This window comes from Cydia amplana, chromosome 6, assembly GCF_948474715.1.
Source record: "Cydia amplana chromosome 6, ilCydAmpl1.1, whole genome shotgun sequence".
NCBI classification, from domain to species: Eukaryota; Metazoa; Arthropoda; class Insecta; order Lepidoptera; family Tortricidae; genus Cydia; species Cydia amplana.
The window spans coordinates 16368363-16395673 of record NC_086074.1 but is presented as its reverse complement, the minus strand read 5'-3'; the positions used below and the strand labels follow the sequence as shown (position 1 = coordinate 16395673).

At 38.3% G+C, this 27311-nt stretch overlaps 1 protein-coding gene across 10 annotated transcripts in view; it reads left to right on the top strand.

Annotated features, from left to right (window-relative positions):
- LOC134648921 (rho GTPase-activating protein 21) overlaps nucleotides 1–27311 on the top strand; it is a 385556-nt gene that overhangs the window by 266385 nt on the left and 91860 nt on the right. For 4 of the 10 annotated variants that reach the window (XM_063503532.1, XM_063503533.1, XM_063503542.1 and 1 more), the window contains 13 exons: nucleotides 9955–10128; nucleotides 10510–10773; nucleotides 11252–11490; nucleotides 11720–12271; nucleotides 12370–12584; nucleotides 13668–13772; nucleotides 13896–13976; nucleotides 14452–14643; nucleotides 15203–15256; nucleotides 15685–15796; nucleotides 16936–17025; nucleotides 19146–19248; nucleotides 19758–19841. In XM_063503532.1, coding sequence (XP_063359602.1) covers nucleotides 9955–10128; nucleotides 10510–10773; nucleotides 11252–11490; nucleotides 11720–12271; nucleotides 12370–12584; nucleotides 13668–13772; nucleotides 13896–13976; nucleotides 14452–14643; nucleotides 15203–15256; nucleotides 15685–15796; nucleotides 16936–17025; nucleotides 19146–19248; nucleotides 19758–19841 — 2265 coding nt within the window. The remainder of the gene's footprint in view (nucleotides 1–9954; nucleotides 10129–10509; nucleotides 10774–11251; nucleotides 11491–11719; nucleotides 12272–12369; nucleotides 12585–13667; nucleotides 13773–13895; nucleotides 13977–14451; nucleotides 14644–15202; nucleotides 15257–15684; nucleotides 15797–16935; nucleotides 17026–19145; nucleotides 19249–19757; nucleotides 19842–27311) is intronic. The other 6 variants (XM_063503536.1, XM_063503534.1, XM_063503540.1 and 3 more) reach the window with 6 other exon arrangements.

The window sequence follows — 27311 nt, the reverse complement described above, 5'->3', positions numbered from 1 at the left end:
AGAGTTTTATCTACCTAGTATCATTCATTAAACATTAAACCTAGTAAATTATAGGTAAACTATTATTTCTTTGCCATGCTATACAACAATATGTACGTAGAGTCGCCTAACTTGTGAGATAGTTTTGGAAGTACTTACTTAATATGTCTTTTTATGCAATTTTTAATATTTTACCTGTTTTTTTTAAATGTTTGTTGTAAAACAACTTTGTAAATAGAATACTCGAATTTATAAATAAAATATTCCACTCTTTACTTAAGTAAATATCCAATTGCGTTTATCAAATAAGCTGTAAATCAAACGCCTATAAAACTTTACGATAAATAAATTCCAGGTTAACGACTAACCGAGAGGTAATTTGCCAGTTTAACGTGTTACACCTTCCGCAAATAAAATACTTGTAATATCGAAAACGCATCGTGTTTTATCGTTGTCGATCGTGTCGTGCATTACAAATAAATTCAATACCTACGACCAATACATAATACGCAATTTATGTGTTTGTTTAAAGTCTCAACTTGCAATATACTAGAGTATCTTTTTGTAGGTAAATGAATAAATAAATATTTGGGGACAATCTTATACGGACCGACCTTTTTTAAATTATTTCGGTGGAAAATAAGCATAGGTACTGCCAGCCTGATGGTAACCGGTAACCTAGCCTCAAACTAAAAGTTATTAACGGAAGTCGCGAATATAGTCCCCGAACAACGGCCGCCACTTTCCGCTCCGCATTTCCTTACACCAATAACATAATTAAATTAAAACGACACCTCATTATCACCTATTATTTGTTTACCACTTAATAACACGCGCCGACGGCGTAAGTGAATGGAAAATGAATATTAAAAGTTAAAACATGCAATACTGAGTAATTGCAATTCGAGAACATGTCATCTCTGTATTTATTGGCGTGTCGTTGGCTTGTTAAAGCTTCCGTGATATCAGAGACAATATTGTAATAAAGAATGACAATTGAGTTTAGTGCTTGGCGTTACTTGGCTGCATTCTCAGTCCCATAATTTATTTTAGAAAGAAGCATGCAAAATATATGACATACTTTTTGGCTCTCCATCTTTTCCACTTATTCACTATTTCTAGTGACTTAACTCAGGTTTTGAGATTTCTTAATTCCGTTTTATATCAATTTTCATTTTGATATTGTACCTACTGAAGTAAGTTTTCCGGATCAGATCGCTTGTCGCGTTCGCTTTCGACGACGGTTTTAGTATTTTTGCCGGTGTTATTGTATTTTATTATTTTTTTAATATTATGTAGGCACATACTTACATTTACCTATCTTTGATGATATAAGTATATTATTTATTTATGTTGAAAGTATAGGTAATTAGCTTCGGCCGCCGACGGCTCAAGGTCGGGCTAAGTCCGGGCCTTATAAGGAGATGCGGCCGGTCAGGCGACACGCTGGCTGTTATGAAAGAGCCTAGACTATCTACACTTTAGAGCGATGAAAACGGGCCAATTTATTAATCTTGGGGGTTTATCCTCTTCGTCTTAATTTCCCAGTTGCATCCTTAATTATCTCTGGTAGTCTCCCTAATACTATGAATGACTGAATGACGCTAGTTTTTACGACTGCTTAAGTACTTTGTGACCAAGAGGGGGAAGTTTAACAGTCCGAACTTCATATATTATTAGATTTATTAGACATTACGACATCATTAGTTACTGGCTGTCTATCTCGCAGGCTTCAATTTACTTCAAGTAGTGACTTGCTGTTAGTAGTAGGTAGTCGCCACTGCGACTACTACTAACAAAATCAATATAAAATCAAGTAAGTAGTTTTTTTTTTATTTGAAGTTCGAATACGGCTCTAGTCGGCCGAAGGTCGGGCTAAGCTAAGTTCGGGCCTTATAAGGAGGAGCAGACGGCGGCGACACGCTGGCTGTTGCAACATTAGACTGTCTAGCCTCATATAGCATACTGACAGCAGTGGATAGAGAAGTTATTAGGGCCTTCTTTTCGAAGATTATAAAAATGATGAAAATATCAGTGACTATAATAAATTCATATACACAAACGTCCGTTTTTGCAAATGCAAAAACAGGTACAGTACTTTATGAACCGATATTTATCAAGAAAAAAACAATACTTCTCTCAAAAAGGCACTTAACGTTACTGAGAAAAGGTTTTATATCACCATTATTATTTTTGTCATTTCGCATCTTTAACGGTTTAAAATTACTGATTACGTCAGTCAAACGATAGAATATGCACGCTAGGTGTTCGCCATTATGAAACACAATAAAGCCTCATAAAAATTACTTACCAATAGCCATTAACGTTATAAGACCTATTATCTCAACCTAAAATCGTAAGACATACGAGTATGTAATCTTAGTTTATTGCACAAATCAAAATGGGAACAATGGATTGCATAAAGTTGCAATTTTGCCGCGCAACCGTTTTCAAAAGACACGTGCATGCCTTATATTTATATACATTCCCATTGTCTACTAAATGCAGTCGGACGCTAATAAGAGCGTTAAAATGACGTTGCGTTGCGCTGCAGGTTGAAGGCGTAAACCGGAGACCAAGGTGTTAGGTAGGGGTCTCCTAGGTTTTTGACTTGAGAGCCATGGCTAGGCCATCGGCTCCCCCGTTTCCATTTCGCGGGCTGGATTATATGGCCTTTGATTCTCTCACTTCCATTCCGCGGGCCTAAAGTAAGTAAGAGTTTGCAGCGAGTCTTAGTTAGGATACCTCTAACCTGGTGTAAAAATGACCTCAAGAATTTAAGATCCGTCCCAAATACGCATCGGAGGGTGTAAACTGATTTGGTAGAGTACTCATTCTCTATGTCCAATGAAAATAAAACCTTAGGTCTCGAAACAGTCATGTTGCAAAGGATTTTGTGCCTCATAGTTAATATGTTAGTCCACAGCGTGAAATAGCAGCTCAAATGTCACGCCTCAGGCCATTTAGCGGAGTATGAAACGTGATATTTTTGAGGTTCTAGCTCACCTGAATAACGACAGAGTAGTGACACGTGCCTCAAGGTTGTTCAGTTTATTTTCGTGCCGTTTTGCGGTGCATGGATTTGCGTCACCGTTGAGTGACTGTTGAGTGCATCTATGTAGTTCTAAATATCACTCTGTTAGCTTTTATTGCTGATTGTGTTAGGCCAAAGGTAATCATAACTATGTAACGTTCAATTAATAAAAATAAATATGATATGTCAAGTTTTGCTATTATCTGACTAGTTCTATAGTATCATAGGTAGGTAACATTAATATTTTTTTATTCTTGTCATTCAAAAGATGTTTAAAATTAAACGTTAAATTTCTTCATTTCGCAAAGACAGGATTTCAACTGAGCTTGGTAGGAATCTCGCTGGCTTTATCGGCGACCAATAAACAGCTATTGCCTGTCAGCAATGCTATAATTGCAATATTATGGCGTCACCTCCAAAACTTAAACCCTAGGAATCTGGTCGACCAGGCGACCACTGATATTAATACGACTTAGACACTGTTAGCAGATCATAAGCAGTACATTGACAATTAGTAGACATTTATTGGTATTGTAGAAATACTTTTTTGTAATTAGTAAAAGTAATATATTAGAAAGCCTATCATTAACCCTTTGATTAAAAATTACTATCTCTTTTCATTTGTATTGTACGTACTAATAAATTGCTTGTACGTTCCAGACTTCAGACCATCATAATGCAGGTAAAAATTCAACAAGTGTTGCCATCTATTTTTTACACATAATTAAGATACTATTAAGTTATACTGCGCCGATAGCATTCCTCCGGTCCTATCACCGCTTATCCAATTAAGCCAAGTGAATGTTTGACTGCGCATTACTGGGCTCCTAGTTCCTGTACGGATATGATGGTCGTTCTTGTCTACGTGACAGCGTGATAAAACGGTGTCCGTCACTTTCTTTCCCACGGTGTTAAACAGTGACAGTTATTTTATCACGTGGATAAAGATGGATAAAGCTATCCATAATAGGCTGGCTGGTGTTAAATCAATCCGTCTAACAGCCGGTGATTAGTTGAAGCCGTAATCATGGACTACGCGAAGCGTGGTGTTTTACATTATCTGTAAGGAGTGATAGTAAAGAATAAGTATCCAATAAATATAACGTCTGGTGTAAATGAGATCCTAAAATTAAAAACCAACCCCCAAAAATGAAACAAACGTGATTTAGATGCGCTGTTAACGTGTAGGTAGTGTAGTATGAGACAACCTTTTTTAACCTTCTTATTTGGTACGACGTCTATATAAGTGAAAATTTGCAGGTTTCACTGTATACATAGTTAGATGATCATTGCTAGGATAAGAAAGTATAATAAGATATTGTGTGTTGCTGTAAGATATTGTGTGGTGTGTTGCGAAAAAATGTTTCTAATTAATTAAATAATTATGGCGTAATTTTATGTAAGTAAGGATTGTAACCAACTTATCGCTGTCATGCGCATGTGTCGGATAGTCATGAACATTAATGTTTTTTGTTTTCAAGCAAGTCAAGCAACAGCTAAGTAAGTACACATTTATACAAACTGTAGAGAGTTTACCGTTATTTAACTACCAGTAAAGGAACTTACTATCAACAAAGTTAATACTCATTTGACTCTAGAAATAAATTACTTAAGAGGTGAAATAAACGTTTCCTTTCTTAGCTTTAGTTTTTGTGCCTTAACTGAGATTGTTGGGATTACAGACTCCGGACATTTAGTGGGTGATAACTTTTTACGAGTTCACGCCGAGGGTTCTTACATTGTTATAAAACGTAAATTATTGTCATAATACAAACCATATAAAAACCGGTCAAGTGCGACGCATTTATTAAATAGGAATTGTGTCTTAAAATAACTGCTGTGTACATTTTTCTAATAATTGTCTGGTGCTTTATTTATTTACGTGTGTGGTGAGAAATGATTTATTTTAAATACAGGCAACACCCCAATTAGTTACAAGGGCGTTTTTTTTTGTTGACCCCTATTCTTTTTTTCAAATTTGGGATTTTTTATGTTATTTCTACTCAGAATCACGAGCTCTTTCTATCCTAATAGGAGAAAAAAAGTGTCCCAAAATTTCCATACATTTTTCGATCTTTCCATTACGCGACCGCCATACAAAGTCTATGAAAAATGGTGACGGAATGGAAATAAAAACCTTAGGACACTTTTTTTCTCCTATTAGGATAGAAAGAGCTCGTGATTCTGAGTAGAAATAACATAAAAAATCCCAAATTTGAAAAAAAAGTGTAGGGGACAACAAAAAGAAAACGCCCACAAATGTTGACTGACAAAATTTTGAACTTTCTAGCTGTCGTTTCTTATGAACGACCAGAACGAGGCTGCACAAGTCATAGGTATCTATCAATTATCCGTGACAACCCTAACGGCATCACAGTTATAACAAAAAATTAGTAGGTCGATCGTGCTAAAATGCATGCAATTTGCAGTAGGCGTGTTATTCTGATCCCGGCTAGCCGTACTCGGACCAAACACAGTCCTTATCAGCCATTTAGCGTTTTTTCATGTATATTGCGCCCCGCGGACTTACTTAGCATAACCGTTTTACATAATTACCGACGCGGAGGAAAGTTTCATGGGATGTAATCGCGAAGATATTATCACAGGTAATATTGTTAAGCATTTTATAGGACTTTCGCATTGGAACTGCTGCTGTGTCGTTGGCAAATTGTCCCTGGAGGCTAATGTTTGTTTATTGTTTAATTATTCGTAGATTTGCATATACACAACGAACCCGCAACTAAATCAACAAGGTATTTAATTTAGGTTAAGTATTTAATTTGACTTTACTTAAACAACATGAAAAAGAAATGTCCAGTTCGGACACCTATTTAATTTACTACCAACATAAATTTTTCCGATTGATTATACTACTGCTGGATTTAGACAAAACGAAATCTTATGTTATGCTCAATACCTTACCCAAAGCATGTGTTTTTACCATTTATCTCATGTAAGTTAGCAACGACTTTTGCTAACTAGTCTACTGATACCATTTCTTTTAAAAGAAGGTGTTAATTTATTAGGGCCCGTTGAATCCATTAAAATAATGACCTCCGCAATTAACCAGCGCTGCAATGATTGAATTAATCTTTTATCAAGAGACAATGATTTATAACTCAAGATAGGTTATAGGCGTTCCAAAATTGAAGCTCTTAACTTGTGACAAATTGGACAAGTTGCCTTTAGACGTGGCTGGACAAGCGAGAAATGTGCACGTGCTAACGAGCTCCCGCACACCGAAAGAGAAAGACACGACCTTATGTTTAACAACGAGTGTAATAAAGATGGATGGAATGAGAAAATTTATCAAAAATAACGGATTTATTCGTAGGCACAGAAATAAATATGGAAGTATTTTTTGTGCTCCTCAAGTATGAGTATAACCTATCTATGGTTATATAATATCATTATCAAGAGATAAAGATGTGTACAGATAACTAATCACACCAATAAAATAAACTTTACGGCCCCGCTAAACTGTTGATGCTGGGCAGTAAATTTAAATACCTATTACTAGTCAAAGGCTGACCCGGCAAGGCAATTTGTTGTCAAGTTACATGATTTACGAGGTTCAGAACGAGGAAATAGCATGCCCATGTTGCCATCATTACGTTCTATCAGTAATATCTGCATGCTAATGGGAGTTATGCGATTGAAACGTGGATGTATCCGTGAGTTACGTTAATTCTGTAAATAACACGTATAATAAGCAAGCGATGCACCTAGGTATCTGCAAGTATATACTTGAGTAGGTTATGAGGTAAGTGAACTTAGGACGAGCTTTCAAAAATACATATGTACGTTTTTTTTTGCTCATAACTTCTATAATATTCAAATAATCTAAAAAAAGCAGTGTTCAAATATTTTCCCTAAGGTCATCCAGATAGGAAAATGGCGACTAATTTTGTATGGAGAGGCGGTCTTCCACTGTCCTTTTAATCACTGCCCTGAGCCACAGGCAGCAGTAAAAGGTAACCCCACAAAGCCGGAAAGAGTGAATCTGATCGCCGTAATCGCTGTAACCCGACGCCGCTCGTACGCTGCGATTGTGCGGCTTCGATGCGTTAACTGGATTTTTATGTCTGTCAGTGGTTTTATTAAGGCGCTTCCTACACGTGGTATTAGGGTATTACGCATATTATGTATTACTTTTTAAAGTATTCCCCAGTAACTCCATGCAACTTAATTGTTTTGTTGAAAATGTTATTATTACATTATAATGGTATAATGGTATAACTCATGGGAGTTACAAAGTAATAAGTAAGGACATATATTTGTTGTCAAATTGCATTGCAAAGTAATCTGTATGTTCTTCTTTGTTAAATTAATTATTTTAGGGCCGATTGTGTCAAGGATTAAGGATAACAATCATTTGCTAGCGCAATTTAGTTGCCATTGTGTTTTAGTAGATTATTAGTTTTTATCCCAGCCCACATACTCATACTAATTATATTCAAAACATAGGATACGTAAGTACGAGTAAGGTAAGAAGGCACATAGGTACCTAAGGTACCTAATACCATTCCGAGAAAGGGTTTATAAACTTTTATTTGAAAGCGCATGTCATATTCTCCTTATTCTGGCGTATCCGATGGGAGTTGAAGTAGACTTAACGAACTGACAACGTCAAGGCTTATTAAAATAATCCCGACCGTGGTTAATATATGTAGAACCGTCATCGTAAAGGACACTCGCTCCATTTCAAAAGAAATATCCTTGCCACTTACACAGTAGAACTATCCTTTCATGTAGGTAAATATTTATAAATAGTCTTTATTGCGAAGGTGTAAAGACGAGGTTTCTATTTTTGAAATGTACGTTAACAATTCGATTCACTGATCATATCATACGACTTTAAAAATAGTTTTTATAACGAGGGCAGCAGTCGTATAGCTATTCTACACAACTATGGAAACGAAGAACGTTGTAACAATACTTATACGGGTTTCGTACTTAATGCCTTATGAGTCGGGTCTAAGCTAAGCATTGAAACATTGAAACAAGCTAGGCTTGTGTTACGGTCGTCAAAGATATGTAAACAGTTTTCGCCTTATTACGGGGAAATAAGATGCAAATGTGTAGAGATATTGAATGCGGTGTACAATTCGCTTCATTAGTGCGATTAGCGTCTGATCCGCTATTTATCCGAGCTATCACACGCGTTGACGGGCGTGGGCGTAAAGCCGCGTGCTAGGGATGTGGTCTTGTGTGGTCACCTCGGTACATTATTTTATAATAACATAAGTATATTATTATTATCGGAGTCGTCAGGGATCTGTAAGGTTTTCCCAGCGCAATTTACAAAATATTGTCTTATTCGGTTACCGCGATGGTTACTCATGAAATAAAATGAAACTTTTTTTATACATATCGCTCATTAAACACAATAAGGCTAGACTGAAAGATCTTGCTACTTATTGCTCTTATTGAGACCCATAATATAAAACACATTTACGACTTTCATCTGAATTAATTGGACATCAGCTTATCCCTGAAGTTACACAAACGTTAAAACCCAGAAGCCAACTTTCGCTCCTATTATCCACCTGTCAGTTACTCTGATTTACAAACATTCCTACAGTTAAACCCCGTACCACAACATTGCAGTCATAAAACTAGTATATTATATTCCTTCGTTAACCAAGGCATCGTCAATCTTCCCTCATTGGAATCTGCCAGTAGATTAGTAACTCCAAAGATGTAACAGCTCTATATTTATGACATCCGCCATTCGCTTTTCGAGTTGTGACTGCCAGTGTCACTCCGCGGTAAATTAGTTCCCGTACCTGTTTTGATAAGCTGGTCATGTTGTTCCTGTTGCTATTCTTTCGAAGCACCTACAGCATTCGCTTCAGGGAAACCAGCACAAGTTACACAAAGTTGTTACGGGTCTTGGGATCACCCTTACATTGGTGTACTTGTTGCGACTAGTCGGTAGGCAATGAGAATAGCCCAGGACCTGTACCTTGCAGTAGGACCGATTATGACACCCAAAGAACGACGTAAGCGACGTACTTCAAGTCTAACTTATATTATCTTATACAAGGGGGATAGTTCTTGAGACTGGATGTTGTTTGGCGCCTGTGAAAAGGATTACTGTGATGCCTGAATGGATAGGAAGATTTTATGTGCCGACATGCAATTTCCTCTAGTCTTTTACAATTATGTAGTTTCTTGAATAACAGACTATATTTAATCATATTGTAAAAATAGGCTTAAAATTAAAGCCTTGACCGTATCTTGCCTGTAACAAAGCCGTGGAAATGTATGCGAACCTCTTGTACCTATTAATGTTTAACTAGAGCGAATAAGATTATTGTATGATATTATATGCTATTTATGTTTCAAGATTTTCTAAAATACACATGACAATCATGTCATGGTCAAACTGATCATAGCCATTTTGTTATCAACATAATATGTGACTGGTAAAACCTCTAAATATTTGACATAAAATTCCTCAACGGACATTTTTTATCATTGTTAGATAACAATACGCGGTTGCGCGCAACACGAATACAATAGCTTGTATTGGATGTTGTTCCACTAAAAGGGCTACCCAAATAGTTTTTTTTTTAAATCAAGGTTCAAGACCGTGGCCAGGGTCTTTTTGTGATCTTTAATGCGCAATTGCGCATTAAATTTTATGTAAAAAAAGGAAGGTTTAATTTTAATTTTAATGACAAAAACTTGTTATTGTTAAGTCATCGAATCGGCTTACCTCTCTACTAATATACCTACCTAGGTAGTAGCTACATAACCCATAATTTTGTTTACGCATTGATGTTAGTAAAAAAGTTACTTAAAAAGTAATTGCCTTTGATTTACCGTCGCTTGTCATTACCTCTATGGCATGGACTGATCGGAAATAAAACAGCAAAGACAACTGAAAACCTAAATAACACATGAATTAATCTAAATATGTGTTTTGTCTACAGCCCCCACCGGTCGCGCACCCCCCGCTGGCCCTGCCCGCGCCCACGTCTGCGCCCGCGCCGCCCGCCTCGCACGCCGCCGCGCCGCGCACCATCGTCATCCAGCGCCCCGACGCCCGCCACGGCTTCGGGTTCACCTTACGGCACCTGGTCGTCTACCCGCCGGATTCACTGCAGGTTGGTACCAGCTTGCCGGGGACGACAAATGCCGCAAATTGGTGTCCGATAGGCGTCTTACTTGTTTTTAGACCTGTCGTCTAATCTCGCATTTCCCGCAACCTTACAAAACTATCTGCAAATTCCTTTATATTATCCTGAAACAATCCTAAGGGTATAAGGTAAATGTCCTGCTCGACGTGCTAATGCCCAATAGATAGCTATTACATCTATTGACAATGACTTAAGTTTAAAGATGACACTGGACAGTGCCGAGCACTCGAACGACAAATATTACCTAGGTTTAAATGGCAAGTCAGACTTATCATAATCAAAAGGGGGTTATGTACTAAAAAAGATCCATAATTGCGTCGTTAATAACATACTTCAACCTGTTTCCAGGAGTTGTACGAGGATGCGCGCCACCTCGCGGTGGGCGCGGTCGGCGCTCCCATGGACACGATCTTCGTAAGGTCCGTGCGGCCGGGCGGGCCGGCGGCGGCGGCGGGGCTGCGCGCGGGCGACCGCGTGCTGGCCGTCAACGGGGAGCCGGTGGCCTGCGGCCGCAGCCGCGCGCCGTATGCGAGGGTCGTCCAGCTGGCGCAGCGGGAACCCTTCTCGCTCAGGCTGACGGTTGTGCCGAGAGACCACGATCTCTTGCAGAGGGTAAGTTCAGTAGTTATGACATGTACTATGTGGTTTAACAAATACATGTAAAGTTCCTGCCGCGCCTGTTCCTATCTTTATCGCACGCGCGTAATTATATATTGCTATCTCGCTCATGACGCCAAGGATCACTGTACATACGAACGGGTATGGAAGATATTGTGCTGGCCATGAAGGGCATTTGGTTGAGATCAAACATATGTGAGTGTCATCCAGCTAGTCATTTCCTCGTTCTTATTCAGAAAAGGTACATACCACTGTAGCAGAGAAACAGCCCCTCTTGCTCTGACGATTGTGCATCTTGTGCTGAGGGACTTCAATCGTCGACACATTGCTGTGTGCAACTGTGCATCTCATGCTTCTGTCTCTTTGTATAATTAAATAACTATTTGGGCAATTTTGTATTAGTTTAGCTGAACAATCATTTAAAAAAAAAATTGTACAAGATATCTATACTAACGTTAGCCTTTTCTTCCAGTATTTCAGCGAAGCCGCTTACAACCCTGAATCGAACCAGCGGCACATTGAAATGCCGGCGCCGATAACCGAGCACGAGTCGCGCCTGTTCGACGCGTACCGGAGGCCGAGGGCCGCGCTGCCGGCCCCGCAGGCGCCGCGGCGGGAGGACCCGGAGTACGCGAGCGTGGCGTCGCTGGCGCCCTCGCGGTATGACGTGCCGCGGCTACCCCCTACACCCCACCATTTGTTGCATGATAGGTAAATATTTATTATAATTATTCACTCTGTTAGTAATTGCTTACAGTTGACCTGGTCCAGAGTTCTCCAGCAGTGCGCGGTTATGTCTGATATATACAGCTGGTGGCCAATGCTACTGCCTACTAAAATGTGTATCGCAGGACCCCGATAATATTGAATTACATAGGAGTTTATAAAAAAAATTGTCGTAATTGAACTCGGACTTTCATAATCATTGTTGTTGTTACAGTAGGAGAGAATCAGACACATCGCTACCATCATCGGCCACAGAAAGCAAAGACAGCCTCGGCTCCTTCGACTCGAACTCAACCCTTACCGGCAGAGAACTAGACGACTCGATTATCCTATCCCGAATACGAAAGAGTCTCGAACAGAAAGAGGCTTTCCTCAGACGACCGAGCCAACCCACCGGTTGGGTCACCCCCGACGTCCCACCTACCATAAAACAAAAAGAGTTCTACGCGAGGCCACAGAAGTTACAGAAACCAGCGTGGCCTCCCCCTTCTTCCCCGCCTCTCGCGGCATCTCCCCCACCCTCGTTACCCCCTCAAGAAATAAAAAGAGATGATTGTTCAGCGAGCGTTGACAGCGGAACGTACAGCGGCTATGGGGAAGTTAACGGAACTCCAAACGACAAACAGAGGCTAAAACAGGACAAGAGTCAATTTGTGGCAACACTATCGAAGATACAGGAGACGACGCCAAGCAATAATGGGTCGATGAATAATGGATCTTCTCCTGAGTATCAGGAGGCGGCATCGACGAGTAATCCGGATAGCAGGTAAAGATATTCGTTTGAGCTGACACGTGTCTCAAAAATCATTTCATTAGTAGCCCTTCTTTAATACCTTTCACTTAACCGAATTTCTCCCGTTCCAGATATCCAGTGCCCGAGCTCCAGCTAGTGACGGCCCGGACGAGGCAGCTCGAGGAGGCGCGCGGAGGCGGCGAGCGGCGCACGGAGGTCGCTCGCAGCGAGCTGGCTCGTATGTCCACGACGCGGCTGGAGCCCAGCGTGGCGCTGCGGAGGAAGGAGTTCGAGACCAGGGCGTCCAGGAGAGAAGCCAGGTCGCTCGATGTACAACCTCAGCAAGGTGAGATTTAAAAACCATAAGAAAGAAATCTAGTTTCTAGGTAGAAATGAGTACGTACTTTTTAGGGTTCCGTAGCCAAATGGCAAAAAACGGAACCCTTATAGATTCGTCATGTCTGTCTGTCTGTCTGTCTGTCTGTCTGTCTGTCTGTCTGTCTGTCTGTCCGTCTGTCCGTCTGTCCGTCTGTCCGTCTGTCTGTCCGTCCGTATGTCACAGCCACTTTTCTCCGAAACTATAAGAACTATACTGTTGAAACTTGGTAAGTAGATGTATTCTGTAAACCGCATTAAGATTTTCACACAAAAATAGAAAAAAAAAACAATAAATTTTTGGGGTTCCCCATACTTAGAACTGAAACTCAAAATTTTTTTTTCAACAAACCCATACGTGTGCCATCTATGGATAGGTCTTCAAAAATGATATTGAGGTTTCTAATATCATTTTTTTCTAAACTGAATAGTTTGCGCGAGAGACACTTCCAAAGTGGTAAAATGTGTGTCCCCCCCCCCCCCGTAACTTCTAAAATAACAGAATGATAAAACTAAAAAAAATATATGATGTACATTACCATGTAAACTTCCACCGAAAATTGGTTTGAACGAGATCTAGTAAGTAGTTTTTTTTTATACGTCATAAATTGCCTAAATACGGAACCCTTCATGGGCGAGTCCGACTCGCACTTGGCCGCTTTTTATTATTTATATGTGAGTATCTCTGGATTTCAATAAATCAGTCTTCGAAACTGATTTTGGACTTACGTGACATGGCGCAGTCGGTAGGATACGAACTCCTAAATGGACTTTGATTTCCAATCACACACACAGCAATTTAGCTATACTTGGTCAACCAGATCTTGTCAGTAGAAAAAGGCGCCAAATCTGAAAAAAAGTAGGCGCGAAGGGAGATCGTCTCATAGAAAATTTGAATTTCGCGCCTTTTTCTACTGACAAGATTTGGTTGACCATCTATAGATTGGGTCCACCGTTGTTGTTATCTGTGCCTGAATATGATTAATAGACTTAGGTCAAGTTTTAGGCTTAGTTTTAGAAAAATTTTGTTAAATTACAGTTTTTTTTTTTTCAGATTTAGAGCATGAATTAGCACTCGGCGGCAGCTTGTCAGGAAACCAGTTGATGATCACCGGCAGTAAATACCTACATTGTCCGCCACCTGAAAAATATGTTCCCGGTAACTACCTATTTCTAAAATATTAGAAGACTATCTGATTTCTTACGAATTTCCTCGAAGTAATTTTTCTTCTTAGAAGAACCTAATACAGTTTTAAAACAACATCATCTTATTTAATTGCAGAAACAGATAAGGTTCAAATGCGAACAAGGTCAAACAGTACAGGCAGTGAAGGACTACCTATTAGAAGACATCATGCCACAGGTAATAATCTTTAACAAAACATTATCCAAGTTATATAACTTTAGGTACTAGAACACAATTTTCACTTCACCCCCACATTTAATTTATAAATCCCAGTAACAACGATAATCGTGTACTTTTTGTTATGGGTAAGTATGTCAATCAAAACGATTATCAAACAAGACTGAAGTTGTGCTGCGTTTTTTATTTCTGAAATGCACTTATCCAAGCCATCCGCTTTATGTTACAAATAAACCCGAAGCGGATTGCCCGTGGGCTATCGCGTATTTTAACTTCTTATAGCAACCGATCTAACACTCGCGTATACGAACTCTCATGTTAGGTACCTACTCATGTCCAAGAGGATAAGGATAAGAAGCGTTGTTGTTCGATTTTGAATGTATAACAGCTAATCTGTGAGCCATAAAAAAACGCGGCACAACGTAGCATACACGCGGAGCTTGAAGCACCTCTAATAGCACTGTTACGCTCCAAGATGGCAGTCACGCGAAGAGACGTATGGGGCTGAACAGGGAGCAAATGGAGGCCATGAACCGGGTGTCTCTGCCCGGCGCGGGTGCGGCCGTGCGGCCCACGCAGCTGAGCCTGGCGCCGCCCTCGGCCGCCAGCTCGGGCGCCGCGTCGCCGGCCGAGCCCTCGCCCACGCCCAGCACGCCCGCCGACTCAGGTCCCGCCCAAGAACACGCTGAGACTTCTTCTTGGAATGCTCTCGCTCCCTCTGATTAACGCTCGCTGGGCTGCAAAATTAACAAACCGTTCGTTTGATCTGACGGCAAGTGTAGACGGTGCCACCTGAGTCGCATTACGACGATTACTAGATATTTATTTGCTTGGCTTTTGGTGTGTTCTCCTCATACATAAAATTTAATGGGTTCGCTTTGTCATACCGGAAGGTAAACGGAACGCATCCAGTATGTCATATTCCTTAACTAATATAAAAGATCACTTCAACTAAAACTACGAACTAAACTTGCCGTCAGTTCAAAAAAATAACAATTTACCATCATTTTAAAGAACAGGCTTCAAATCTGTGTCTTTCCTCCGGACACTGCTTTGAAACTCAGGAGGGAGCGACCGGTCTAACCTTCTCTTCATACTAACGGAATGATGAGTGTGCTTCTAGGTGTGCTACTAATGTCGACTAATCGTTCGTGAAATCGGTGTCTAATGTACTAATGGTGTCGAATGTTGCACGATTTGTCCCTAAACGAGTGTTCCGTCGACAGGTTATGCTGACGACTTGGTGACACGGAGACAGAAGAAAGATGCTCAACTTGGTGGTCAGTATTTACAATAAATTACCTACCTACCTACTTATATTCAAAAAATGTATAACCAGTGTCTATAATGATTTTACCAAAACAATTGTTCGTTACTAATTTGACAAGAGTAATCGCTTGTAGAGTACTTGTAATCTGAGTAAAGATTAGATAATTTGCAAGATTTAGATAAAGGGCCTCTTACTATTGTTTACATTCAAAACTAACGTCAATGTTGTTTATAATAGTATTTTAAATATTCATAAAAAAATCTGGCCCTATTTATTTATTTCTGCGGGCGGCCATCTTTGGACCGTACTGTCAAACTCTTCTCTGGGGTTATATTTATGTTCCTATGTTTTAATTAGTTAAAAAATGCGTCTTGATTTACTACAGGATATATTTTTTACTGTACCAACCCATAGTTATTTGTTTTAATTACTTGTCAGCAGAGGAGGAGCGCGCGATGCGCCGCGTGTCCTACCTGAAGGCCACGTGGGGAGACCGGCTCCACCTGGACAGTGACCTGGAACCCGACGGCGACCATCACGCTTTGAGAAGGTACGTTCCGATCCACGCTCACACGTTTAGTCTATGGTTTCTGCAGTACCGTCTTTACGAGTATCATAAGGGAACACGGGGCTCGTGCCCAGGGCCCCCATTCTCAGGGGGCCCCCAAGTACAGACAGTATATTTGATTACCTGTAATAAATAGAAGTTCACAGTAGAAAAATGTTAGTATAATTAGCTTTCTTCAAATCATATGTGCCCAGGGGCCCCAGCATAGTTTAAGACGGCCCTGGGTTTCTGCCTCAAGACGATACATAATGATGCGCGCGAAAGAACGTGATATTTTCTTTTTCACGCGTATGTGACTGAGACACAGTAAAATACGGACCCATAAAAATAATCAAAACTTTTAAATTGAATAATTTTCTTATTAGAATTTCGTTGTATTATCGTGAGGCAAAAAATTATACAGAGTACAAATTATGTAGCCTAGTATTATTACGAAACAATTTCTTCTAGTAATTTAGTAGTAAAATTTCAACTACTAATGACCTCCATACCCAGTATGAGCTCTGCAATTTATATATTTATTGATTCTAACATTATTATGTTAGTGCAAGATGTAGAATACATTGTCATTGTTCGTCAATAACTCATATTGTCCTTTTAGTTTATGTTATCTTGTAGTTTTTGTAACTACCCCATAATTGAATTGTAGATTTATTTATTGTTATGTCTATGTTATGTCTTAGATAGTATATAACCCATGTTATAATCCCAATATAGTAGTAAGTAGTATGTACATAACAAAAACACTATATTTATCACTGAAGACTGATCTTTCAATTCTTTTGAGACGATACATAAGTATTTTCAGAGTCGTAATTCCAACTACTTACTTACTTTTTGTCTGATTGCAATTAACTAACATAGTAATAACATAACTTTATTTCCCGATTGAAACTCAGTCTAGTGATTTTACAAGTGTTACAATATAAAACAAGGAAGTGTGAAATCCGAAAAAAAATCTTCTCTTTCCAAAAAATTCTAACAACTTCATTAGGTTTCCATACAATTTTATTTTATCCATGTTCCTTTTTCGGAACTTGCACTTATTCAACACAACAAAATCTACAACAGTAAAATAACAACAAATAGGTAAAATTAAAGTTGGATTCAAACAAAAACAGTGTATACCGCAAGTGGCGCCCTCCTCGGTTCAGCGAAGACATTACGCCGCTGCTGCGAATATTCGACCCCCACGCGTCGCTCCCGATGCGGTACGTCGCATGACACCGCGGTCCCGGCGGCCGACGTTAGATGGCGCTTATGACAATGTTTGCATAGTTCACGTTTACAGCAATAGGTGGCGCTGCTGGTTGGCCTTTTGAGTGATGATGTGGCCCCATGGATGCTGGGAGCATCCGTATTTGATCACGGTCAAGCCTTAGTATTGTTTTGCGTCTCATTAGATAACCAACAGAAATTAAAGTGAAAATACGCTAGTTATTAATGCTGCCAGGTCACGTAGGTACAAAAGATAAAGATAAAAGATAGTTTATTCAAGTAGGCATAATTAGAATGCGCTTATGAACGTCAAATAAAGCTAGGTAGACCGGCTCCAACCCTACACCTCTGCCCCGAGAAGATTTAAATCCCCCCTCAATTGGAGGAGGGTATCCCAATATGGGACCGGCAAACTTGGTATGCTAGCGGTGTTCAGTTTCGATACAAATATTTACAAACACATAACTAACTCTGTGTAGCTAGTGAGCTAATATAATAAGGAGCTTTAAAAATTCTACGCGCATATCAATAATGCCTTATTAGGTCTAAAAATTATACTTAAAATAATATATATTTATTAAATTATTATCTCTGAACTCAATGCACAGTAGGTACATATAAAGCACCTCTTTCGTCTACCTACTTCCATTACATGAAATGTGAACTACCTACTCGAAAGAAACAATCAAATCAATTATTGATGTAAGGTGTATTTTCATTTTATTTCTGCCTTATTAAAAGCCACACACTTAAACGTTCAACTCTTAACTACCATAGAACAATTTAAAACAAAAACACAACAAATTCATTTAGTACTTGAACAGCATGAAGTAAATTTGTGCGCATGACTGAATGATTGTTTGCTTTTGAGTATTTTATAGCAGAAGTGCTACGATGTAGGAATGTAGTACTTTTTGAGTCAATATTCTACGTAACATTGGCTGCTGCAATACTGTCAAAAACCTTTACAATGCTGATGCGTTACAGTCTTTAGTTTGTGCTTGACATTATGGTTTTTAATCATTTGATTATCATGCGATTGGGTAACATAATTTAAATACTGAATTTATTTTATTTGCGTTACGGTAAAAAGTCTATTTGATAGGTAACCATCTGTCAACCATAGACTAACTTTGTAATACCTGTGTTTTAGACATTAGATACACATACAAATGACTGATGTGCCTAGATAATTATACGTATGAAGACTGAGTGTTGTACCTATTTATTTAATTGTTTTAGTATGACTTGTGTAGCATGCCCGTTGTGTTATTAGTTGTTTTATGTTAAGATCGAAGAGTTATAACTACAAGCTCTGTGTATATATCAAGTTCATTAATTTGTTACCTACCTATATGTTTTTGTTATATTTGTAATAACTCCCTTAGAACCTCCTACTAAACCTTAACATATTATTAATCCAGACTATCGACAAATGATTTACAGAAAAATATGTTAAAGAAATAAAAATGTCAATTGCCAGATAAAACGCATCCATAACTGTAAAAATAGAGTATAAAAAATCATACTTCACTGTAATCTTATTTACATTTCTCATATACAGGGTGACATTTGAGTCGTGATCAGTAATATGTTTTTCTTTCTCCATAAACAACGAGCAATTTAATGCCCCTACTCTTACTAAAATCAGTCAATTTTTTATTTATTTTTTGTCATTTATTTTACTTTTATAAGTGGATTTAGGATATTACAACGGCATATTAAGATATTTAAATTAGTAAATTGAATCGCCTCTTTGAATCGGAACTGTCATTGACATCAATTTTGTCATTTGTCCCAGTTAGAAATAAAATTTACTTAATTTTTCATTTGAAATATCTCACAAAGCTGTTTAAATACCACATTGCCACTTGTAAAAGTAAAATAAATGCCAAAAAATAAACAAAAAAATAAAAAAAATCTTGTCTGATTTTAGTAAGAGTAGGGGCATTAAATTGCTCGTTGTTTATGGAATTAGAAAAACATATTACTGATCACGACTCAAATGCCACCCTGTATTTAAACAAAAATCCATTAGCTGTATCTAAAAGTCATGCTTATGAACAAACTGTTCGTTAACATAAGTAATAAATATTTGTTTTGTTTGGGGCAGCCCTGAGAAGAAGGGGGAGGGGACAAGCGAGAGCGCCGAGGAGGCGATCGAAGGAGACGTGCAAGGGAATGTGCAGATCAAGATGGTAGTCAGCAATGGGAAGGTGAGAACTTTTTTTTTAAATCTTGTTTATTTTATAAGCCATACATCTTATTTCTCTCGATTAATATTGTGTGTGACAACCTTGAACAGAGATATGGACTAATGCAGTATATAAAAAATCGGAGAATTTCTAAAGATGGCGACCAGTAAATTAGTAACGGCCAGTTTTAAAAGTATCTAAAACATTTTATCTAAACAGGCAAATTTTTCATCATAGTAATTTCGGGTCAAATCTTGCAAGCTAAATTAGACCCACTTCCCATTATTCGATTGAACTGGATCTTCTCATACATATGTATTGAGTGCCAATGCAATATTATGGTAATTGGTACCATCGAGCTGATCTGTTGATGGGCACAGGCGGTGGTCGTAGGAACTCTGTGAAAGAACAATGCAACCTAATTTTCCAAAGAGGGTTTGTTAGAATTCCCTCGATGTCTCGATGAGTATTTTTTGCCTATTGGAAGAAAATTACAACAAAGATTAAATTTAAAGAAGAATCATTTTCAGCGCGCGAGCGACCGATCATGGAAGCAGGAGTGGGCAGTGCTGCACGGGACCAAGCTGCATCTCTACAGACATCATCATAGCCAGGTTAGTGTACATTCTACTAGGTATCCGTTATCTACCCACTCATCTTAACGCATTCACTGCCAGGGGGCGTGGCCTAGGAACAAACTTGTATGACGGTCGACGCACATGTGCGTCGGGGGCAGTGAATGTGTTAACGCTCCCGTTTGCTTCGTAAACGAACTCTGATTCCGCTTTTCCAAATCTCTGACTTGCCAACCCAGAGTTTAGAAGGAAGGCCTGGGGTTAGTCGCGTTTCCTAACGAAGTTTCCGTTTCCCTCATCCAAAAGATTGGCATTTTTTCAAGGAACTCATTGGTACGAGCTTCGATCTCAACTGACAGTTGCATATACATATGCGTGATTTATTTTTGTGAAGGGATACCATAGAGAAAAAAATACATAGAGTGCTAACTCCATACATCAGTTCAGACTATTAATTTCAGTGTCTACATCTAGCATCGAGTAGCGGAACTATCAGTACTGCTACTTGACAATAGATATAGCACCGACCGGAAAGTCTTATCTCAACAGCATAAGACTTTCCGGTCGGTGGCTACATCTATTGTCAAGTAGCAGTACTGATAGTTCCGCTACTCGATGCTAGATGCTAATAGTCTTTTTGGTACTAAAAGTGATGTATGGAGTGAGCACTCTATTTTTTCTCTATGGTAATACAATAAAAAATGCAGGATAGTTTTAGATTGAACATATATAAAATGACTGGATGCGTTGGTAAAACCAATGACGCACTGACACATATACCTATTCACGAAGGCACGCTTACCTATCTGATACGAATGGATATTAAGTACTTGTCTCGTAAAAATCACCATGGACTCATAAATAACTTTTTGATGATTAGTTTTTATTGCAAAGATATATCATGTTACTTTAACACAGCGCAATTTTTTCACGTGAGACGTTTTTAATATAAATTGCACACGTCTTTATGATACCTTAATATTAATCTTTCAGCTAACGAATCGTTAAATCTTGCGGCAGCAGTAAAATTATCTACGTGAAGTTTTCGACGAAAAGTGGAAATAGTATTGTGGTCGGAAAACCCATGAATTTCGTGCGTCAAACTGCATATCGTGGCTACTTAATATTTGTGTGTTCTTGGATTCTTAGCCTTTAGGATTATGCGTGTCCAGATTTTTTTCGAGGAATCAATGTGAAGTTTAGCCATTAGCTATTGTGCGAGGTGCGTAATGGTGAGGGAACTGAACGCGACGACATTGCATTACGTAGAAAATATAAGTATCTAACTGAGAACTCTAGCGGGCCCAATTTTTTTACATAATTGTCGAGTACCTTATAAATGTATAACTTATATGTATGTGTCTCATAGCCGCCACGGCAATGCACAGAACTTTTTGTACTTTACAAGTAAATTTTCCCCATTTACCTGCTGCCTATCATGACAGTATGTTTTTTTCTTAAAATCGACCTAAGCCCTATTATAATAGGGTTTTTAATCAATTGGGACAATATTGTAGATAAAGGTCATGAAGTGTGTAAAGGGCAAATATTTTCAAACCTCGGCGCTTTTAATGGAAAACTGTTTACGATACGGAACGTGTAATATACTCGTATATTACGCAGTAAAATGAAGTTTGCGTGGTAACTTTCTTGGAATACATGTGACTTGTTTTTTTCCTCTACCCATTTAAGCGTAATATCATTAAGTATTTAATTTAATTATTATTTCAGCTACACTGCGAAAAATCGTAAATAGTCACGGCCGAATTTGTTTCCCTAATGGATTACACCTTTTTAGGGCTATTTTGATTGTAATATGCTTCATCGCATCGTCTTAAAGGATTAATTATTAATCCTTTAAGACGATCCATTTATTATAAATGGTAACAATAAACTTGAAGTGCAATAATCAAAATAACCCCAGCGACATTCGCCTACTCCTATATCCGCTGTCGAGTCCGTTGCCAAATAATTAAAACATAATAGTAAATTCCAACGTGACCAGCGTTAATTAGGAACCATCCCAATTGTATTGATCTAAGATAAGGCAGCGAGCCATATGTGTTCGCGCACCTGGCCAGCGCGCTGGCGGTAACTGACCGTGACAAACGGACTTCCTTACAAAAATACCTCATATCAGATAAGAGAGGTGTGAAACGAAGGACGGTATCGCATTGGCTCTTTTTAACGTTAGAAAATGCTTTGAAGCATATCGAGAACCAGGGTTAGGGGTCGTAATGTGGGACTTCTGACCTTGTGTATTCTGAGAGAAGAGGCAAAAGAGTAGAGTCCATCAAAGCTTACCCTGCGGGCTCAGCACGGTTCCATTTTTATCGACTATCACTATGACCGTCACTTCCGCACTTACATACTTGTTAGAACGTGACAGGCATGGTGACAAACGATAAAAATGCGACCGTGCTACTAGGGCTGCACTCACTTTTCCACGACAAACTCACAAGTACCTAGTACGTAAGAACGTAAATCATGGCCGTAATTACTAAACAAAAAATCACCGCAACAGAACGCACACAATAAACCTCGCTAATAAATAAATTGCATAATTTTATCTTTCTTCAGAACCGTTTCCTCGTCTGGCAAAATAGAGTTGAAAATACCGAATGAAATTTTAAATACCGTAAAATGGGGTGAATAGGGTCAAAACTGAAATTCAAACCTCGATAACATTTTATTTTTACATATGAAAACTGAATGGTGTATATAATAAGTGTTCTGGACGTTTGTATTTTAGTTTTTATTTTATTTTGGGTAGTTCCATTTCATAACTTTGACGATAAAGAGGAAATCCCACCTCACCCCGTAGTGCCTCGTATTTGGGGTGAGAGGGGTTTTCATACTAAGGTGATTTTGGAAGATTGTTGGACCGATTTTTTTTATTATGCGTATTACTATAGCTCCATTTTAAATTGGAATACATTATTTTTGTAGCAGTAGCCTTAAAATCCCTTCTCACCCGCGAAACCTACTCACCCCGTTTTACGGTATTTATCAATTAAAATCCAATATGACACCATTGAAAGCAGCCATTCATAAAAGTTTAAAGTAGCTACTTGTCGAATTTAAACTGTTGTGAGACATACTAACATTGAATAATTTTACGGTTTAGACTCACTTGTTTACAACAACAAACTTACTTGTTTTGTTGTGTTTGTTTACTTAAAACAAGTGAGTCTAAACCGTAAAATTATTCAATACCTATTTGTCCTAATAAAAACATGAGTGGATGTGAATAAAGCTCGCACCGCCCATTCGCACGTCAACACGCTTATTAAGTTCACAAACCGTTGTTGCTTTTGATACTTCATTATCGCACTGTTTCTTTGAAGAAATAACGAATTCAGCAATATTAAATTAAAATCTTTTTAGAACTCAAAATGAGCAAAACTAAAAAATAAAAGAGCTTAAAGGTTTTGATACAATTCCTCGCCAATCCGCCTGCAACCAAGAACCTACCTATAGTTCGTTTTTTTTAGAATTAGAAAGAACTTGAAAGAAGGTAAGCGATTTTGACATGTCTTTTAATTGAAAAACACTTTTTAAAAATCAATAAAACTATTACTTATGAAAGCAGAAGACTATACAAGATTGTATTCGATTCATAATTGTTACATATTTACCGTAACTTATTTTAAAATGTGGTTTTCAATTAAAAGACACATCAAGATTGTTTACCTTATTTCTACTGCTAAAAAAACGAACTATAAGTTACAAGTATGTCACGTTCACAACGCCAGGATACAATTTTATTATAAAGTCCCGCTTTAGTCTAAATACCTAAAAGCAAAGCAATCAAATATAATCTTTTAAAGATATAATAATTATGAGTCATACGAAAACAATTAATAAAACGGTCCAAGCAACCACAACCGGATACGCACATCGAGGATTCCGTATCATCACATTTATTTTTTCTTGCGGTTTTTATTGACCAGCTTTATTAAATTTGCGTATTTACGAAAACACTAAATATCCGGGAAAAGTCGAGAAAGGTGTTGAAGAGCGATTGTCGCACGCGCACCGGTGGCCGCAGAAGGCTGTTGCCAACGTCACTCATGAATCCGTTTTCGCGTCAGCCCATAAATCTTGAAGTGATATATTTTCGGCGCGACGCGACGGCCTTTCGAAAAAGCCGACGTAAATGTCACGTCGATTGAACGATTAAACTCGGGCGCATGTTGCGCGTCCATTTTACTCTATATTTTGTGTGTTTCCTTATATTATACCTACCAACATTTATTTCCTATTGATTGGACTTATCGGCAATAGCGAGATTAACTAGATTCGAATTGGCTCCTAATATAGCTGGTAGATTCGGCTAAGAATTTTTCATTGTCAATTGTTGAAGTGAACCCCATTAAGGATCACATTTTAACATCCATTTAACCCGAATCATCTATAAATTGCTATGATTTAATCAAAAGCCGTCAGAGGAAAAGACAGGTGAATGAAAAGCGGATATCTAATGACGGTAGGCAGTTCGTAGGCGTAATCCCGACCAAAACTGAAATCAACTATTAAATTAACCCGGCCTTCTATCCGTAGCCAAGTAAGTATCATAAAAATAAACACACCTCCGTAGACGCACATTTCCTGCACAATTTATTTTAACCATTAACTATCAAAGGACATGTCTCTTCTGCGAAATACGTCCTACATCTCTATTAAGTTCATCTATTTCCCAGTACTATTAACGCACTGGCCGATATCCTTCCATTTCCTATGCACAGCCTTGTAGCCAGGGCAATAAAAATCAAAATTGTATAAATGTGCGTTTATTGCGCTTTCACGAAGCTTCTAACCCAGCGGTCGGCAACCCGCGGCCCGTGAACCTGTCACTTGCGGCCCGCGAGCCTCCCTGGCTATTTTGTATGTAATATTGACAAACGACAACGTCTAGTCTAATCATAAATATTAACAAAGTGCGGCCCGCGTCAACTTCGTTACCTACTATGTGGCCCTTAGCTGCTAAAAGGTTGCCGACCGCTGTCTAACCGATTGATACTTTCTTGGAAATGAATACGTCAGTTAGTACTGGAGCATTTATAACGTTACGCCTAGGGTTACCAGATGACAGGAATTTTCCTAACATGTCAGGAATTTTGGCCTTTTGTCAGGAATGGGGACGGAACATGAAAATGTCAGGAATTTTTTGAATTGATAGACTTTATTATAAAGTACCTTTTTATTTACTTAAATAAGCATACATATACACGACGCGCGCGCGGTCGGCTCAATCGGATGGCCATCGCCAACGGCTAGACACCTCCCCCCCCCCCCGTCGTCGTGAAAAATATGAATGTCAGGAAAAATATTCGTAAATCAGGAATTTTGTCAGGAAATTCTAAATTTGTATCTGGTAACCCTAGTTACGCCAGTCAACTGCAATTTTAATCTCTAAGATAGGAAGTTATGGGAGAAAGTGTCTGACACACATTAAACGGTGACATATGTTTGCAAATATTTTCTCCCATTGCAAATCCACGCTAAACTAGCTTCGGCTAATACTTGTAATAAGGAAAACATCATAAATCTGTCATAACTAAAACTGAAATATACTTATGTAGTATGAAATTAGAATTGATGGAGGGCAATCTCGAAGCCCTTTTGTAGGTATGTTATATCATGTTGGGATTGAACTGAAGTGAATTATATCAGATAGATATTATATCGAGGAAATGGGCACTTTGATTGAAGTGTAAATTTAATACTGTTTTTATAGCAAAATCGATACCTATTTAACGCAAATGACAAACTTAATAGAGCTATAGTTTGTCAAAGGACTGTCTCATTTCAAACATAGAGATAATCATACTGTCTTTATACATATTACACTAGTACTAGCATCCAAAATAGAAAGGATGAGTATAGTTTTTTTTGTTCTTATTTACTGACATTTTGGTTTGACCAACTATACTTAACATTTACCAAAAATATTGCCTTTGCTACTGATACTAAAGTGTTTAATTTACTCGAATCGTGTAACACATTTTGTGTTATTGTCTCGTGTGGTAGAAGAGTGGTACTTGGTCCGCCTTAAAGTGTGCGTTTAATTTACGATCTCTTCTCCTTAATGTTGACATCGTTTATTGTTTTCCAGAACCAGCACTTTCATATTCTACACGTGTTTTTATTTAACCAGCCAATTAATTGCGCCGCGTCCATAAACGAACAAATCGGAAGCGAATCGTCTACAACGCTTGGGTTTTTATTGGCCTCTTCATTAGTCTCTGGTACTGATGTGCCTAAGGAAACTTTCCAAAACTGCGAAATGTTTCGGAAATTTAACGTAGGAAAAATTCAGAAAATTTCTTATTTTTTTGTATGAGAATTGAAATTTTCCAATTTTAAATTTAAATTTCTCATATTCCCTAGTGAAAGTTTCATGAAATTTCCGAGAATTTATAGAATTTTATGGAAACTTTCGGCAACTTGCACATCTGTAGTCTCTGGCAACATTACAGGCTGACTCATACCTATATCTTTATCAAGTTTATTTTTAATATTTTTATTGACCTTTATTGCTTTTTTTTAAGACATGTACTCGTATTTAATGAAAAATTTCATTTTTGAATAGCATGAAATCATAATGTGTTTTGTATTAGATACGTTTATGCTGTTGGTAGGTGTAGGTGGGACGGACATTCAAGTTTTATTAAATACTAGTTAAATATACCCTTCGTATTGCTCTGAAACGCCTATTACTAAACACATAAAGGTACATATATCATGAATTCCACACGAGTAAGACATCACGTTTATAGTTATGCTTTCGCATAAAGCAGAGCTGCATTTGATTCATTTCACCGAAGGCGTTAAAGTGAATTGTTAAACACACATTCCTATAAACTACACTTGGTTGCAAAATAATGTCGTAATGCCTTCAAGTAACTGGCATACGTATATTATTCGGATCCACACGATGCGGTCCGCCGGCATTTCCTTGCTCCTTTCGCAATGAATAATCTAAATAAATATGCATGTATAATTTTATTTGCATGTATTTGTATTTTCAGCTATCGAATCAAGCGTCCCGCTTGCGTATTCGATACTTTTAGCTTGAAAATACGTAAAATACATTTAAGTCACCCTCACTTCCTAGCCAAGGCAAGACGTAAAACTTTAGATAAACCACAGACAGTAATTCGTAAAGCCCCAGGTCGCATATTTATGGCCCTCACCTTCGGTTCGGGCCACAAACACCTGCGATCTGGAGCATTTACGAATTCACCTCCCTAGGTACATATGTAATGTACTATTGCACACATATTCGTAATAATGTAGCTGTCAAACTTGATTAAGTAGTTCAACAACAATAAGATGCAAAATACCCTTTAACTGCTGTAATAAAAACTAAACGATTTAGCATAAACTAGCAATTCAAACAAATCAAGCAATACTTATCGAGTCAGTTTTTCATCAAAGTGGAGTGCAGTCAATTTACTAGTTTGATTTGCATAATATCAATTAGGTAAATAAGAGCCGCGGTAC